This window comes from Camelina sativa, chromosome 14 (assembly GCF_000633955.1).
Source record: "Camelina sativa cultivar DH55 chromosome 14, Cs, whole genome shotgun sequence".
NCBI classification, from domain to species: Eukaryota; Viridiplantae; Streptophyta; class Magnoliopsida; order Brassicales; family Brassicaceae; genus Camelina; species Camelina sativa.
This window is the reverse complement of record NC_025698.1, coordinates 10134622-10152992: the sequence shown is the minus strand read 5'-3', so window position 1 is coordinate 10152992 and position 18371 is coordinate 10134622. Positions and strand designations below refer to the sequence as shown.

Here is an 18371-nt window from a genome sequence, read left to right as displayed (position 1 = left end):
CAGCAGAGTGGGAAAAGGAAACAGTCGGGTAATATGTTGGTAACTTTTATCGGAGATCCAATGGTCCTCTCGTAAATAGTGGAGATGAAGCAGGGACAAATAAGAGAGAGAAGAGGATAGATTCAGAGTCTAAATAAAATCTGAAAAAGAAGACGAGAGGGAGACCCAAAGAAAGAAAGAAACGGGTGTGTTTGGTTGGTGGTATATTCTTCTTCCTCAGTCCTCCTCACTATATATTTTGAAGTTAAAAGGAAGAAAACAAAGTCTCTCACTCTAGTCTCAAAGTCTCTCACACACCAAACCAAACCAAACACACTTGTTCCACATAAAACCTAACGCCATGGATTCAGATTTTGGAATCCCAAGAGAACTCTCCCCTCTTCAGCAACTCCGATCTCAGTATAAATCCGACCTTCCTCCTTGTCTCCAGGTCCCTTCTTCTTCTTCTTCTTCTTCTTCTTCTTCTACTTCTCCCTCCACAGATCTACTCCTTCCTTAGTTCCTTCCCATTGTATATATCTTGTTCCAATCATTGGATCTATTTGAAGACTTACGTTTACTTTCTTTCACTACTGGTCTGGTAGTATTGCTATTAGTACATGGAACTATCCACCTTGTTTTTTTTTGTTTTGTTTATATATCTTTAAATTCGAGCAACTTACAGTATTGGTGCTGCTTAGCTTAACCAGATCTGATTTCTATATTGTAATGCTCTCCGATCTGTTTTATTTTTCGGATCCCTATGTTTTGATTTTACAGTCAGTCTTCTTAGACTTCTTCTCTATCACTCATTTTTTTTCTTATTCTGCTTTATGTCTCCGTTTCTCAGGGGACTACTGTCCGCGTCGAGCTTGGTGATGGAACCACTGTTGCAGAGGCTGCTGATTCCCACACCATGGCTCGTGCTTTCCCGCATACCTTAGGCCAGCCTTTGGCTCACTTCCTCAGGGAAACTGCTCAAGTCACTGATGCTCACATCATTACCGAGCTTCCATCTGTTAGGTCTGTGAATCTGTTTCCTCTCCGTGTTTATGTTTGGATTCACCTTTATCAGGAGGAAGTTGTATTCATCCTCCTAAGCTAGCTCCTTTTTCTACTGTAGAGTTGGAATTGTGTTTTGTGGAAGGCAAGCTCCAGGTGGACACAATGTGATCTGGGGTCTTTTCGAGGCTCTCAAAGTGCACAACTCAAATAGCACTTTGCTTGGTTTTTTGGGTAATGTTTTGTTACCTTCTGAGATATTGCATCATTTGCTATTAGAGTTTTCTAATTTTTGCATTACCATTCATCCACTGTTTCTAGTTAGAATAGATTTTAAGTAAAACTTGTTTGTTACCTGATAATAGGTGGTTCCGAAGGTCTATTTGCACAAAAGACTTTGGAGATCACAGATGATATACTCCAGACTTACAAAAACCAAGGTAGGTTGTTAAATTAATGATGAAGGCATTGCCGTCATATGTAGAATCCTGTTCATTACTTTAAAATTCTGATATCTTGGTGTTAAAATGTATGTTGTAAGGTGGTTATGATTTGCTTGGAAGAACCAAGGATCAGATCAAAACAACTGAGCAGGTTAACGCTGCACTCAAAGCTTGCACGGATTTGAAGTTAGATGGCCTTGTTATCATTGGAGGTACCTAGCCTTTTTATTTACATTCATTGAAAGTTTTGTCGTAGATTTTTACTAAACCAAGAATTTATATGCATTTTGAAGGTGTAACATCAAACACAGATGCAGCTCATCTTGCTGAATTTTTCGTTGAAGCAAAATGCTCAACTAAGGTCCCAATTTTTTTTTTTCCGATACTTTTATTTTAAGTTCCTTTATAAACGCTCTGGTAATTCAATTGCATGTGCCAATGGAAAAACCTATTTGATACTATAAGTTGCCTATAAAATTCCAGGTTGTTGGTGCTCCAGTTACTACAAATGGAGATCTCAAGAATCAGTTTGTGGAGACAAACGTAGGTTTTGACACCATATGCAAGGTAAATGTAAACTTTAACCTTCCGGTTACTTTTGTAGCTATTGCAGCCAACATGTTGCCGTTTTCCTCGTAGGTCTTTACAGAAACTATATGTTATTGTTGGCTAATGATATTTTACGTCATACAGGTGAATTCACAGCTAATTAGCAATGCCTGCACTGATGCTCTCTCTGCAGAGAAGGTAAATGCTATTTCTTGTTTAATTTTATATTGTAAGAGATCGGGATTATTTTGGCTAACTGCAGTTTGTCATCTTTATATTCTGATAAGAAGATAAATTCGATGAAGGATGTAATCTATTACAAAGTGAACAATCCTAACTTGTATTCTTTATGATTCTGATATTAAGTTTACTTTATATTTTGACAGTATTATTATTTCATCCGTCTCATGGGTCGGAAGCACTCTCATGTTGCTCTTGAGTGTACACTTCAGTCTCATCCAAACATGGTCAGTATTTTTTTTTCTTCTGTTTTCAAACAGAGACAATATATTTTCATGGTATGCTTGTGTCTCCAGATTTTCTAAACATGGTTTCTAAACACGAAATGGTCTCAGGTGATATTGGGTGAGGAGGTTGCAGCATCGAAGCTCACAATTTTTGACATTGCGAAACAGATCTGTGATGCTGTTCAAGCAAGAGCAGTAGAAGGTCTGAATACAAAAGTCAAGAATATCTAAATATGATTGTGCAATCATGTATCCAAATGTTCCACTGACTCTAGTGCTATATAAATTTGTTTGCATCAGACAAGAACCATGGAGTCATCCTCATTCCCGAAGGGATCATAGAGAGTATTCCTGAAGTCTATGCTTTGTTAAAGGTAATTATTTGATAGTTGTAGCCATCTGTATTTACCATTTGAAGCAATTTTTCTTCTTTCACCAACACCAAGATGGGCTTTTTATTATATACCTTCTCTAAGTTTGACATTTTTGTGATGTAGGAAATTCACGGGCTCCTTAGGCAGGGTGTAGCTGCTGATAAGATATCTACTCAGCTTTCACCTTGGTCATCTGCTTTGTTTGAGTTTCTTCCTCCATTCATTAAGAAACAGGTTATAATACTTTGACAAGAAACTTCTCTTTGTTTTTCTCCAAATCAAATGAGTATGAATGCTTACAAGATGGTCAATCTTTGTTGCTGCAGCTACTTCTCCGTCCTGAGTCTGATGATTCTGCTCAGCTATCCCAGGTAAGAATAAAGAGGATAAAAATGTCCGAGCTAATATGATAAAAAAAATAAACGTAGGAATCCTAAATGCCCTTTTTGCTTTCTACTCCAGATTGAGACGGAGAAACTTCTTGCGTATCTTGTGGAGACTGAAATGAACAAGCGCTTGGTATGCTCCATGTTTTCTAAATGTTGAAGTCATTATTGGCATCAAGAAACATTATTGCCTGTGTAACTGAATCTGTGAACTTGACAGAAAGAAGGCATATACAAGGGAAAGAAGTTCAATGCCATATGTCACTTTTTTGGTTACCAAGCTCGTGGATCTCTTCCATCGAAATTCGACTGTGATTATGCCTACGTAAGTCACTAACTTAATAATTTTGGATGAATATTCACACTAACTATTGAATGGGAAAAATCATGCAGGTTCTTGGACATATATGTTACCACGTCCTTGCAGCTGGTCTGAATGGTTACATGGCAACTGTAACCAACCTGAAAAGTCCTGTAAACAAGTGGAAATGTGGTGCTGCACCTATTACAGTTGAGTTTTGTCTTCTTTTCTATCTAAAATATGGCAGTTTAAAAAGTTTCTTTATATACTAATTCCCCCATTCTTTATCTCTGGTATAACCTTTAGGCGATGATGACGGTGAAGCATTGGTCCCAAAATGCTAGTTCTACTTTAACTTCAATTGGTAGACCTGCAATTCATCCAGCTATGGTGGATTTGAAAGGCAAAGCATACGAGTAAGCCATCTATAACAAAGAACATGAACACACTAATTCACAAAGTTGCCTTTAAGCTTCTCAATTGTTATAGTGTTGATGGGGGTTTTTTTTTTGCAGCCTCTTGAGACAGAATGCACAGAAGTTCTTGATGGAAGATCTGTACAGAAACCCAGGACCGCTTCAGTACGATGGTCCTGGTGCGGACGCTAAAGCAGTGAGTCTCTGTGTTGAAGATCAAGATTACATGGGCCGTATCAAGAAGCTGCAGGAATATCTAGACCAGGTAAAAATATTTTTCTCTCGTGTGTTTTCTTTTGTTATCTTCTAATCTTCTTGGCCATATTCATAATCTTAACATTTTTGGGGGTCGGTCAGGTGAGGAAGATAGTGAAACCAGGATGTTCTCAAGACGTATTGAAGGCAGCACTGAGTGTGATGGCTTCGGTGACTGATGTTCTTACTACTATTTCTTCAACTGGTGGTCAATAGTTTGATTAAAACGCAAGAGTCAAAACTCTTGTGATCAATTCTCTGATGAGCTTTGCATAAACACTTTCTAATCCCACACGTCGTGTTTGTTGTTCTCTTCTTTTTTTTTGTTTTCTTTTCAGATGTAATAACTTTTGTTGTAATTTTTTAAGTTGTTCACTTTGGATAGAGATAAAAGGTTTTGGATTATAAATGTTCACTATTAAGTGTTTTTAAAAAAAAATGATAATTTGGCATGCATGCTTGAACACAAACTGATTAAGAAAATAATTAAAATTGAAGAGTTGAATTGAGTATATATATTAGTTATACAGGGTCGGACATTTACTAACGAATTCATAAAAGTGTAATCAATGAAATTCTTATTTAGTTTTAAGTACATATAAGACTAAAGAAGAATATAACATATGATTCAGAAAAGCTAGCCAACTTCAACAACATAATTTTGTGTTTACGTAACATCTTAATGTTTTTTTTTGTAAAAAAAATATAGAAAAGTAAATGAAAAAAATGAGGAAAACAAATTATCGACATTTCCATGTCACATTTTAAAAAACTTTTTTTTTTTTTTTTTTTTTTTTNAAATCATTAGTGTGTGTGTGGGTGTGACGCTCCGGTTTTGAATTTTGAACTATAATCATAATCATATATATATATATATAACCGTTGTAAAATTTAGGGAAATAATAATAATAAATATCTCCTTCCTTATTTATAACCATTTCTCTCTTCTTCTTCCCCCAAACAAAAGCTGAGAGTTCTTGATCGATTTGATTGAGAGAGAGAGAGAGATGGAGAACAACAACAATGGAGGAGGAGGAGGAGTGAAACCTGCAGTTTCAGCGATGGAATCATTCGAGAAGCTTGAGAAAGTAGGCGAAGGTACTTACGGGAAAGTGTACAGAGCGAGAGAGAAAGCAACAGGGATGATCGTTGCTTTGAAGAAGACCCGTCTCCATGAGGATGAAGAAGGCGTTCCTCCCACTACTCTTCGCGAGATCTCCATCTTGCGCATGCTCGCTCGTGATCCCCACATCGTCAGGTTTGTAATTGTATCTTCCTCCTCTCTCTTTCTAGGGTTGGTTATTTTAGGACCCAATTTTGGATTTCTAGGGTTTACTCCAGATTCATTTCAGGACTCTCTATTTCTATATCTTAGTTTCAATTCTTTTGCTAGTTTTGAGATCAAATGGGTTCTTCAATTGTGATTAGAAAAATGTCAAAAGTGGAACCTTTTGTGTGTTTTGATCTTAGTTTGTATCTTCTTCGTCTTCGACCAAGTTGATGGATGTTAAGCAAGGAATAAACAAAGAAGGGAAAACTGTACTCTACCTTGTTTTCGAGTATGTTGACACTGATCTCAAGAAATTCATCAGAAGCTTTCGTCAAGCTGGACAGAACATTCCTCAGAACACTGTCAAGGTTTTTGATTTTTTTTTTTACCTTCTCTCTTGTTCTGTGCGATAAGCAATCCCCTATAAGCTAAATGTCCCTTGAATTGCAGAGCTTGATGTACCAGTTATGCAAAGGCATGGCTTTTTGCCATGGTCATGGAGTGTTGCACAGGTACAATATTGTCTTTGTTCTTTTGAGAGAACAATCAACGCCTTTGAGTAAAACCTATTTCGAGATGGATCAGTGATCTTACTTTCTCTTGGTTTCGTTACAGGGATCTTAAGCCTCATAATCTCTTGATGGACCGGAATACAATGACCCTTAAAATAGCTGATCTTGGATTAGCCAGAGCCTTCACTCTCCCAATGAAAAAGTATACACATGAGGTATAATATAAGTCTTTGTTTGATATAACATTAGTCCTGTTTCCATAATAGTGTTTTAAAATCCTGTCTTAGTTTGTCTTGGGTTGTAACTAATGATGTTTCTACTCCCATGATCGATTCACTTTGCAACAGATTCTAACTCTATGGTACAGAGCTCCAGAAGTCCTTCTCGGAGCAACCCATTACTCAACTGCAGTAGATATGTGGTCTGTTGGCTGCATTTTTGGTACTAATTCTTCTCCTTTAGTTCCATTGGTTTTCACTTCAATGTCAATACTGCAAGAACTAACAGTTACATTGGTTTCTTTTTTATTTGTAGCTGAACTCGTGACCAAGCAAGCAATTTTTGCTGGAGACTCTGAGCTCCAACAGCTCCTCCGTATTTTCAGGCAAGTCTTTGTGTTCTTCTTCACCTTTCTCTAAGCACATAGACATGACGTTCGCATACTCACTTGCTTTTTCTCGTGGAAATTCAGGTTGCTGGGAACACCAAACGAAGAAGTGTGGCCTGGTGTGAGCACACTCAAGGATTGGCATGAATACCCACAATGGAAACCGTTGAGTCTCTCCACAGCTGTTCCAAACCTCGATGAGGCCGGACTTGATCTCTTATCTGTAAGTCCCCTATGTCTAACATGTACACCTCTCAGACAATCACCCAGGCCCATAGCTGATAGTAATATGCGTTTTTCTTTGTGCACAGAAAATGCTGGAGTACGAGCCAGCAAAACGAATCTCAGCTAAGAAGGCTATGGAGCATCCTTACTTCGATGATCTACCTGACAAGTCTTCTCTCTGAGGCTCTTTTAATGAACTCTCAATAGGATATTTTGTTCCATCTTTGTCTTTGCTTCTCTCAAGCATTTTTCTGCTTTCTTAGGATGATTGAAGTTTTAATATTCCCTTTTGATTGGGTCTCTATTCCCAATTGTATTACCCCACCAAACCTTTTTAACAATGAAAGAATACATCAATTGCTCTAATATTTCAAATTAGCGAGTTTTGCAAATGTTGCCCGTTTGTGTATGTGCGTGTGTGCGTGTGTGTGTTCAGGCTACAAGCCACATAAAGAATGTTGGCCAGACAGTGAGAGAAACCGAAGCCAAAGCATAAGACCAGAATAGAATCACAGAGCATTCGCTTTCTCCTGACCCAAATAGTTGAGTGATTGTACCTGCCAAAAGGTCAAGAGTGAGTGAGTCTATGAGAAAGACAGTATGCGTGTTTTTGTAGTAACTTTTGAGCCTGAAGAACGAACCAAGATTCATTGCGGGTGGAACGACATACTGAAGCAGAAGAATAAACTGGTAGAGCGGTTCANTCAGATGTAACCAAACCAAAGTGGTGAGCTCCTTGTACTATTAAAACACCTAATATTGGCAGTAAAAGGTAACGCACAACCACCACCCCTAAGATAACTGACTTTTGCATTCCTGAACCTCTCAGACCTGTGATAATTGAAAGAGAGCAAAGATATAAGGTTTTGTCTTTTGAAAATAAGTTTTTGCCGCTATGACTCTTTTTTATTTACCTTTGAGAAGGTTTCCTCCTACAACCAGAGTCAGAAGAGGAATTGCACCATCCCTTCAAGAAATTAAGCTACTCAAGTAAGCATTGATTATGACAGACGAGTAAGAATTTAATATGTTGTAGAATACCCCAATAAAGATACTGAGTCCTCAATCACTCTGAGTGGAGCTGTGTTGCCAACTAGTAGCTTCCTTAGTATAGGATTTAACCCAACTGCAAGCGCGACAAGCTAAAGAGAAGGCGGATTAGTTGCTCTTTTGAATACTCACAATAGTATATACATACAGAAGATAGTACTCTTTTGAATCAAGGGAACATTGAAACAAACCGCTGCAATAGTTGAAGGAGCAAATATTGTTCGTAGATTGATTCTCTCTGCTGCAGAACACACTCTTTGCTTGACCTTGCTCCATGTCCCAACCTTGTCACATATACATGGCTCTCAAAACTCAGTAAGTTGAAGCAACAAATACTCACAAGAGAATACAAAAGGAAAAGGTCTGACTGAGATCACCTGTTCCGCAACTTCAACTTTGGGAGAAATCAGTGGCATTGTAGATGAGGTACTGTTTATTGCGGTTTCTCCAGCTGGGTGTGCTAGCATCCGCATAAGATTGTATGCATAAGTCCATATGTAAATGGCTCCAATCTGATACACATCAAAAGAACTTTTTGACTTCTATTGGCATTTAAAACATCCAGTATAATAAACCTTTTGTAGGGAAGCATAAGATGGTGACATACCGCCATTGAGAGTGCAATATAACCAAGTCCATATTTCTCACAACTCTCTGAATCTCCAAAAGGGCTTCCCTTTTCATTACATATAGCTGGGATGATAATGAGTGGCATGTTTCCCAAATTCCCTGTTGGATTTGTACAGTTCCATCACTGATTGATTAGATAAATTCATGTATATGAAACAAGTTTAGTAGGATGACATTAAAGTTACCAGCAGCACAGCAACCAACAATGATGCCACGAAGATGCGAAGGAGGTTTAGTGATTTTGATAACAATCCAACCAAGAAACGAACCAATGATGAATGTTAACAACACATTGATTGGCATAAACCACCTGAAAGTGCATGCCCCATCAAAAATTAAAGATTTCAAGATTCACATGTCATTGTTAGCACTAAGCAGAAAAGAAAGATCAGTTCTCTGAATCAAGAACTTACATTTTCACCATGCTTTCGTACGTAATAGTAGAAGCCAAACTGCTTGCAACAAGTGAAGGACTAAACACATAGAAAACTATCTGTTACGTAAACAAGAAACTCAGAAGAGACCTCTCATAATCGTTTCGATGTCGTGACGAATAAATAATAAAAAAACTGACGTTGTTGAGATGTTTTCTAGCATCTTGATTGAGAATGTTAACTCGATCCATAGCCAAGTAAAATCCGATTCCTGTTATCATCAGAATCTTTGCAACTGGTATCGACGAGGTTATGAACAGATCCAACAGCCTCATTGTTATCGATCGTCGCTTGTGATCTGATGATACTAAATACCAAAACAAAATGCTTTTAACAGAAATCAAATTACGAAAAAGCATTCGAATCGTGTTTTCAATCTTTAGAGAAAGAAACGATGATTGATGATGATGATTATAACTTACGGAATTGAAACAATTGGAGAAATCGAAAGGGAATAAAGATCGATCGTGTTCTTCTCTCAAGCTAAGAAACAGAGTATCAAAACGTAAAATCCAAAAGATGTTTAAGAGAAGATGAGAAACTTGGGAGTGGTAGTGGTTCTCTCGCACGCTTTGCTTTGCATGGCCTCTCTCCGGTTCTAGTTTTATTAGTTAGTTAACTACCACAAAAAAGTAATATAGTATTCCGTTATTTATGATATCAAAATAATTTATAACATTGTGAGTGAAATCAAGTTCTAATTTCTTGAAGTGTTTTTGTTTTAAGACGCCCATGCTATTGCCGTGTTATATATAACAAAAATCATAGAAAACCTCACTTAAAAACATACAAGCATTAAAAAAGATGAGCTATCAACTTCAGTATCATGTATGTTTCGCAAGTTTTTATTTCAGTGAGAATTGTGGTAACATTGAAGTAAATATATTTTATTATATAAAGTTGGATTTTGAAAGTTAGTCATTAACAAAATTTTGACATGTGTCAAGTTATCAATCAAGTTAATATTTAATAGAAACAATTTGATTACAAAATGGAGATAACAAAGTTTACAAAGTTTTTTAAATAATTATATGGAGATAATATATATGGAAATATCTATTTCATAAAATTCAAAATTATAATATTATTTACTTATTTTTAATTTTAAATTATTAATTCTACAAAAAATAGAAAAAAGGAATAAAGAAAATATACAGTTAATTATTAATTCTGGATTTTGTAAATACTCACTTCTATATAAACATAGATCCTCTCACATTTAAAAAATTTATTCAAAAACACAGCTTTCAACTTTGTTTAATTGGGTTATTTTTTTAATGGGAAGGTAAGAAAATAACCAAAAAAAGGTAAGATTAATATGTTGACAAAATTTTCTCATACTTTCTCTTTTTTCAGTTTGGAATATGTAAGATTAATATGTTGACCCATAAAAAAGATTAACATATTTTTTTTTTCTAATACTATATTTTAAAATTTATTGTAGTATTTTTAGACTGTTTTATTTAATTTATATTTTTATCTTTGAATTATTTGGGCTTCATATATTACCGTGCTTATAATTTTCTATTGTTTCTTTAATTATGTCAAATTAATTTTCTTTTAATTTCTCAATTTTGATTGGTTGGTTATAAACCCTTCTTTTTTTTGCAAACATAATTGTTACCCATTCAGTCCCAAAGATAGATAACGAGTAGAAGCTCATCAACCTAATGGATAGATAAAATAGGCTAATCAAATACAATCTTACAACAAACGTAGATAGATAGAATAGAAACACATAAATCGTTGTTGATAGATCCATAGGAGCCCAAAAAGACTGTGACACCCTGGTTTGCGGAAAGGTTTAAAATAATTGATTTGGCCACATATATCACCAAAATGCAATTAGTTTTCTGGTCAAGGGTCCTGAGAGAACGTCATGATGGGTGACCTTCATGGAAATGATTGTCGGAACTGTGCGAGTGAGGACAAAACACAGGAAAAAGATCCCTGACGTAACAAACTGGCCATCGAATTTGAGTGGGTTCACGGGCTGGGAATAGATGTTGGGCTCACTAATCAAGGTGGCGGTTGAGGCGTTACAAAGACAGAGGCTACATCATGGTGTGTCAAAGACACTTCCACAAATATATTGCGAAATTTAACATTAATTACTATCAAAAGATTTTTTGACGTTACAAAAAAGTTTTTAATTTTATTGGTTGTCGGAACAAGTCATTTTGAGATAGCAAAAATACGTAAACATGTTCTCTCCACACAGGAGGAGGGAAGAGCCAAGGTTCTCTCTGTGGTTGATGTTTGGGCAAAAATAATCGATTCATTTAGTGACTACGGAAAACAAGAAATAGAAGTTGAATAGTCGTTTTATTGATCAAAGTCTCGAGCTCAAATACAAGAATTCAAGGAACAACGAATCAATCTATAATCCCTAGCCGCGTTCTAGATTTGAGTCGTGTGTCTTGTGTTCTAGGTCTCTTTTTTTGCTCTCGATCCCCCCTCTCGTGGAGGCCGCTCTGCTTTTTATATAGAGATCTCTTTATCCTAATCCCTTAGGATATGGCTTGGGCTTGCCGACACTATCTGTGATAGGGTCGGTCATTAGACTCTTGACTCACTGGTAAAGTTGGTCATTAGGCTCTTGGTCCATTAACAGATCCAGTCATGTGACTTCCGCCCCATTGACGAAGCCAGTCGTGAGATTCTCGGGCCTATTGGTAAAGTCAGTCGCGAGATTCTCGGCCTATAGACAAAGTCAGTCGCGAGATTCTTGGCATGTAGACAATGCCAGTCGTGAGACTCTCGGCCTATTGATAAAGTCAGTCACAAGCTCTTGGTCTAGTGACAACGTCGATCACGTGATTCTCAATCTATTGACGAAGTCAGTCACGTGACTTTTCTCTTAGTAGATTGACAGACTTTTGTTGACTTTGTCATGTAGAATATGAGTTGACTCTATCCAATATCTTCGCGAATATTCTCTCTGCTTCTCCTGATTTACTGGGTTTGTCGAACTAACCATGAAATTTATTTATTTAATAGAGAAGATAAAATTATACCCAACAATTTTCCCCCCACTCTTTATTTTCTTAATAAAAATTTAGAGAATAGTTAGAAACAAAGTATTATTTTTCCAGCCAATGAAATCTCGAAGTCATGTACTTTTTGGAGTGATCTGTAAAGTCTGTAAAGATTTGTGATGTCACCATAGTAGCTTGATCGAATAGTGACTCCATAGAGACAATGTTGAGTCCTGTGGGAATTGTTTTTGTACTTGACTTTATGTGTCATGACCATTTTGTTGGTTGTGACATTGTTTTATTTTGTTGGTTGTGACATTGTTTTCAGTCATAAGACTTGTTTATTAATAATAAAGTACACAAGTGTCCAGTAATATTTTCTGATTATATTTCCAATATTCTAGTTTTGCTGATTGTTACAAAGACATTGATAGAGTTGTGCATTGCCGTATCTACGCTTTATATGTTTCATTGTTTGATAAAGGTGCGGTCACAAAATGACTTTGGCCAACCCCACAACCTTTCCTTTTNTAGAAAAAAGGAATAAAGAAAATATACAGTTAATTATTAATTCTGGATTTTGTAAATACTCACTTCTATATAAACATAGATCCTCTCACATTTAAAAAATTTATTCAAAAACACAGCTTTCAACTTTGTTTAATTGGGTTATTTTTTTAATGGGAAGGTAAGAAAATAACCAAAAAAAGGTAAGATTAATATGTTGACAAAATTTTCTCATACTTTCTCTTTTTTCAGTTTGGAATATGTAAGATTAATATGTTGACCCATAAAAAAGATTAACATATTTTTTTTTTCTAATACTATATTTTAAAATTTATTGTAGTATTTTTAGACTGTTTTATTTAATTTATATTTTTATCTTTGAATTATTTGGGCTTCATATATTACCGTGCTTATAATTTTCTATTGTTTCTTTAATTATGTCAAATTAATTTTCTTTTAATTTCTCAATTTTGATTGGTTGGTTATAAACCCTTCTTTTTTTTGCAAACATAATTGTTACCCATTCAGTCCCAAAGATAGATAACGAGTAGAAGCTCATCAACCTAATGGATAGATAAAATAGGCTAATCAAATACAATCTTACAACAAACGTAGATAGATAGAATAGAAACACATAAATCGTTGTTGATAGATCCATAGGAGCCCAAAAAGACTGTGACACCCTGGTTTGCGGAAAGGTTTAAAATAATTGATTTGGCCACATATATCACCAAAATGCAATTAGTTTTCTGGTCAAGGGTCCTGAGAGAACGTCATGATGGGTGACCTTCATGGAAATGATTGTCGGAACTGTGCGAGTGAGGACAAAACACAGGAAAAAGATCCCTGACGTAACAAACTGGCCATCGAATTTGAGTGGGTTCACGGGCTGGGAATAGATGTTGGGCTCACTAATCAAGGTGGCGGTTGAGGCGTTACAAAGACAGAGGCTACATCATGGTGTGTCAAAGACACTTCCACAAATATATTGCGAAATTTAACATTAATTACTATCAAAAGATTTTTTGACGTTACAAAAAAGTTTTTAATTTTATTGGTTGTCGGAACAAGTCATTTTGAGATAGCAAAAATACGTAAACATGTTCTCTCCACACAGGAGGAGGGAAGAGCCAAGGTTCTCTCTGTGGTTGATGTTTGGGCAAAAATAATCGATTCATTTAGTGACTACGGAAAACAAGAAATAGAAGTTGAATAGTCGTTTTATTGATCAAAGTCTCGAGCTCAAATACAAGAATTCAAGGAACAACGAATCAATCTATAATCCCTAGCCGCGTTCTAGATTTGAGTCGTGTGTCTTGTGTTCTAGGTCTCTTTTTTTGCTCTCGATCCCCCCTCTCGTGGAGGCCGCTCTGCTTTTTATATAGAGATCTCTTTATCCTAATCCCTTAGGATATGGCTTGGGCTTGCCGACACTATCTGTGATAGGGTCGGTCATTAGACTCTTGACTCACTGGTAAAGTTGGTCATTAGGCTCTTGGTCCATTAACAGATCCAGTCATGTGACTTCCGCCCCATTGACGAAGCCAGTCGTGAGATTCTCGGGCCTATTGGTAAAGTCAGTCGCGAGATTCTCGGCCTATAGACAAAGTCAGTCGCGAGATTCTTGGCATGTAGACAATGCCAGTCGTGAGACTCTCGGCCTATTGATAAAGTCAGTCACAAGCTCTTGGTCTAGTGACAACGTCGATCACGTGATTCTCAATCTATTGACGAAGTCAGTCACGTGACTTTTCTCTTAGTAGATTGACAGACTTTTGTTGACTTTGTCATGTAGAATATGAGTTGACTCTATCCAATATCTTCGCGAATATTCTCTCTGCTTCTCCTGATTTACTGGGTTTGTCGAACTAACCATGAAATTTATTTATTTAATAGAGAAGATAAAATTATACCCAACAATTTTCCCCCCACTCTTTATTTTCTTAATAAAAATTTAGAGAATAGTTAGAAACAAAGTATTATTTTTCCAGCCAATGAAATCTCGAAGTCATGTACTTTTTGGAGTGATCTGTAAAGTCTGTAAAGATTTGTGATGTCACCATAGTAGCTTGATCGAATAGTGACTCCATAGAGACAATGTTGAGTCCTGTGGGAATTGTTTTTGTACTTGACTTTATGTGTCATGACCATTTTGTTGGTTGTGACATTGTTTTATTTTGTTGGTTGTGACATTGTTTTCAGTCATAAGACTTGTTTATTAATAATAAAGTACACAAGTGTCCAGTAATATTTTCTGATTATATTTCCAATATTCTAGTTTTGCTGATTGTTACAAAGACATTGATAGAGTTGTGCATTGCCGTATCTACGCTTTATATGTTTCATTGTTTGATAAAGGTGCGGTCACAAAATGACTTTGGCCAACCCCACAACCTTTCCTTTTAGATCATCATCACATAATACAAAATCTGTGTTACCTATTTCACTGTTTTAAAACCATTAAGTCTTTTAAATTTTGATCGACAAAACATAAAATCGCATACAAGAGTTTTTACTTAGAACTATTTTGAACATAGATCCGATGTTTTACTACATACCGAATGCAACATCACCTTTCTACCCGTTACTCAGAAAGCATCCTTCAGCGTTTAAGTCACTTGAGACAATCCCAGAAACTATTATTCTCTCTAAGAGTAGTGGTTAAGCAGATATAGACACTGAGAATTATAGACAAAGCATCCGGACACCAAAACCGAATAAGCTTCAAGTCTTACCCATTGGAGAGGTACAAAAGCTTTGACCTCGTCTATCAGAAACATTACATGTCATCTCTCCACGAGCTTCATGTTTCCCCTGCAGGAAAGATGTTAAAAGCTGNTACAATCTTACAACAAACGTAGATAGATAGAATAGAAACACATAAATCGTTGTTGATAGATCCATAGGAGCCCAAAAAGACTGTGACACCCTGGTTTGCGGAAAGGTTTAAAATAATTGATTTGGCCACATATATCACCAAAATGCAATTAGTTTTCTGGTCAAGGGTCCTGAGAGAACGTCATGATGGGTGACCTTCATGGAAATGATTGTCGGAACTGTGCGAGTGAGGACAAAACACAGGAAAAAGATCCCTGACGTAACAAACTGGCCATCGAATTTGAGTGGGTTCACGGGCTGGGAATAGATGTTGGGCTCACTAATCAAGGTGGCGGTTGAGGCGTTACAAAGACAGAGGCTACATCATGGTGTGTCAAAGACACTTCCACAAATATATTGCGAAATTTAACATTAATTACTATCAAAAGATTTTTTGACGTTACAAAAAAGTTTTTAATTTTATTGGTTGTCGGAACAAGTCATTTTGAGATAGCAAAAATACGTAAACATGTTCTCTCCACACAGGAGGAGGGAAGAGCCAAGGTTCTCTCTGTGGTTGATGTTTGGGCAAAAATAATCGATTCATTTAGTGACTACGGAAAACAAGAAATAGAAGTTGAATAGTCGTTTTATTGATCAAAGTCTCGAGCTCAAATACAAGAATTCAAGGAACAACGAATCAATCTATAATCCCTAGCCGCGTTCTAGATTTGAGTCGTGTGTCTTGTGTTCTAGGTCTCTTTTTTTGCTCTCGATCCCCCCTCTCGTGGAGGCCGCTCTGCTTTTTATATAGAGATCTCTTTATCCTAATCCCTTAGGATATGGCTTGGGCTTGCCGACACTATCTGTGATAGGGTCGGTCATTAGACTCTTGACTCACTGGTAAAGTTGGTCATTAGGCTCTTGGTCCATTAACAGATCCAGTCATGTGACTTCCGCCCCATTGACGAAGCCAGTCGTGAGATTCTCGGGCCTATTGGTAAAGTCAGTCGCGAGATTCTCGGCCTATAGACAAAGTCAGTCGCGAGATTCTTGGCATGTAGACAATGCCAGTCGTGAGACTCTCGGCCTATTGATAAAGTCAGTCACAAGCTCTTGGTCTAGTGACAACGTCGATCACGTGATTCTCAATCTATTGACGAAGTCAGTCACGTGACTTTTCTCTTAGTAGATTGACAGACTTTTGTTGACTTTGTCATGTAGAATATGAGTTGACTCTATCCAATATCTTCGCGAATATTCTCTCTGCTTCTCCTGATTTACTGGGTTTGTCGAACTAACCATGAAATTTATTTATTTAATAGAGAAGATAAAATTATACCCAACAATTTTCCCCCCACTCTTTATTTTCTTAATAAAAATTTAGAGAATAGTTAGAAACAAAGTATTATTTTTCCAGCCAATGAAATCTCGAAGTCATGTACTTTTTGGAGTGATCTGTAAAGTCTGTAAAGATTTGTGATGTCACCATAGTAGCTTGATCGAATAGTGACTCCATAGAGACAATGTTGAGTCCTGTGGGAATTGTTTTTGTACTTGACTTTATGTGTCATGACCATTTTGTTGGTTGTGACATTGTTTTATTTTGTTGGTTGTGACATTGTTTTCAGTCATAAGACTTGTTTATTAATAATAAAGTACACAAGTGTCCAGTAATATTTTCTGATTATATTTCCAATATTCTAGTTTTGCTGATTGTTACAAAGACATTGATAGAGTTGTGCATTGCCGTATCTACGCTTTATATGTTTCATTGTTTGATAAAGGTGCGGTCACAAAATGACTTTGGCCAACCCCACAACCTTTCCTTTTAGATCATCATCACATAATACAAAATCTGTGTTACCTATTTCACTGTTTTAAAACCATTAAGTCTTTTAAATTTTGATCGACAAAACATAAAATCGCATACAAGAGTTTTTACTTAGAACTATTTTGAACATAGATCCGATGTTTTACTACATACCGAATGCAACATCACCTTTCTACCCGTTACTCAGAAAGCATCCTTCAGCGTTTAAGTCACTTGAGACAATCCCAGAAACTATTATTCTCTCTAAGAGTAGTGGTTAAGCAGATATAGACACTGAGAATTATAGACAAAGCATCCGGACACCAAAACCGAATAAGCTTCAAGTCTTACCCATTGGAGAGGTACAAAAGCTTTGACCTCGTCTATCAGAAACATTACATGTCATCTCTCCACGAGCTTCATGTTTCCCCTGCAGGAAAGATGTTAAAAGCTGTAAAAGGGCAGATTGATGCAACAAACAACTGTAGTGCTGTTCGATTCACGGGTAAAGCCAAACACAAAAAACTGCATCATACTAATAAGATTTTACCGATCCTTTTACAGCCACCACGCGGTAATGCGCTTTAGCAAACCCCTCGGGGCCATTGTACAAACATGACAAAGAAAAAGAGAATAAAATTAAAAGACGAATGAGTTCCAGGATGAGAAACAACAAGCATTCATTATTCAATAGCAATAATNATATCACCAAAATGCAATTAGTTTTCTGGTCAAGGGTCCTGAGAGAACGTCATGATGGGTGACCTTCATGGAAATGATTGTCGGAACTGTGCGAGTGAGGACAAAACACAGGAAAAAGATCCCTGACGTAACAAACTGGCCATCGAATTTGAGTGGGTTCACGGGCTGGGAATAGATGTTGGGCTCACTAATCAAGGTGGCGGTTGAGGCGTTACAAAGACAGAGGCTACATCATGGTGTGTCAAAGACACTTCCACAAATATATTGCGAAATTTAACATTAATTACTATCAAAAGATTTTTTGACGTTACAAAAAAGTTTTTAATTTTATTGGTTGTCGGAACAAGTCATTTTGAGATAGCAAAAATACGTAAACATGTTCTCTCCACACAGGAGGAGGGAAGAGCCAAGGTTCTCTCTGTGGTTGATGTTTGGGCAAAAATAATCGATTCATTTAGTGACTACGGAAAACAAGAAATAGAAGTTGAATAGTCGTTTTATTGATCAAAGTCTCGAGCTCAAATACAAGAATTCAAGGAACAACGAATCAATCTATAATCCCTAGCCGCGTTCTAGATTTGAGTCGTGTGTCTTGTGTTCTAGGTCTCTTTTTTTGCTCTCGATCCCCCCTCTCGTGGAGGCCGCTCTGCTTTT

At 36.7% G+C, this 18371-nt stretch overlaps 3 protein-coding genes and 1 long non-coding RNA gene across 6 annotated transcripts; 2 read left to right on the top strand and 2 right to left on the bottom strand.

Moving 5' to 3' along the window:
- Window positions 179-4590, top strand: LOC104740791 (pyrophosphate--fructose 6-phosphate 1-phosphotransferase subunit alpha 1). The gene is made up of 19 exons (XM_010461487.2): window positions 179-430; window positions 830-1002; window positions 1103-1215; window positions 1347-1421; window positions 1523-1636; window positions 1718-1785; window positions 1908-1991; window positions 2118-2171; window positions 2360-2440; window positions 2549-2642; window positions 2741-2814; window positions 2938-3048; window positions 3141-3185; window positions 3277-3333; window positions 3421-3525; window positions 3594-3710; window positions 3808-3917; window positions 4017-4182; window positions 4275-4590. Exons 1-19 carry the CDS (start codon window positions 341-343, stop codon window positions 4386-4388), a joined length of 1845 nt encoding a protein of 614 aa, XP_010459789.1. The 5' UTR covers window positions 179-340; the 3' UTR covers window positions 4389-4590.
- Window positions 5102-7152, top strand: LOC104740789 (cyclin-dependent kinase B2-2-like). Of its 2 annotated transcripts, none has more exons than XM_010461485.2 (8): window positions 5102-5431; window positions 5670-5810; window positions 5893-5954; window positions 6058-6169; window positions 6302-6395; window positions 6489-6558; window positions 6646-6784; window positions 6873-7152. In XM_010461485.2, exons 1-8 carry the CDS (start codon window positions 5180-5182, stop codon window positions 6966-6968), a joined length of 966 nt encoding a protein of 321 aa, XP_010459787.1. In that variant the 5' UTR covers window positions 5102-5179; the 3' UTR covers window positions 6969-7152. The 2 variants fall into 2 exon arrangements, with proteins under 2 accessions (XP_010459787.1, XP_010459788.1); XM_010461486.2 differs by having other exon boundaries at window positions 5345-5430; window positions 5643-5810.
- Window positions 7168-9178, bottom strand: LOC104740790 (protein PIN-LIKES 1-like). Its single transcript, XM_019236106.1, is given in 11 exon segments — window positions 7168-7343; window positions 7428-7491; window positions 7493-7617; window positions 7701-7753; window positions 7828-7928; window positions 8028-8120; window positions 8214-8348; window positions 8444-8565; window positions 8652-8776; window positions 8880-8959; window positions 9041-9178. Coding segments are annotated over 11 exon segments (1158 nt in total). The 5' UTR covers window positions 9176-9178; the 3' UTR covers window positions 7168-7218.
- LOC104740788 lies at window positions 12306-17710 on the bottom strand. Of its 2 annotated transcripts, XR_760223.2 has the most exons (3): window positions 17566-17710; window positions 17026-17445; window positions 12306-12398 (listed from the first exon to the last, which is right to left on the bottom strand). It is a non-coding gene; the product is annotated as an uncharacterized LOC104740788 (long non-coding RNA). The 2 variants fall into 2 exon arrangements; XR_002035202.1 differs by lacking the exon at window positions 12306-12398 and having other exon boundaries at window positions 16937-17445.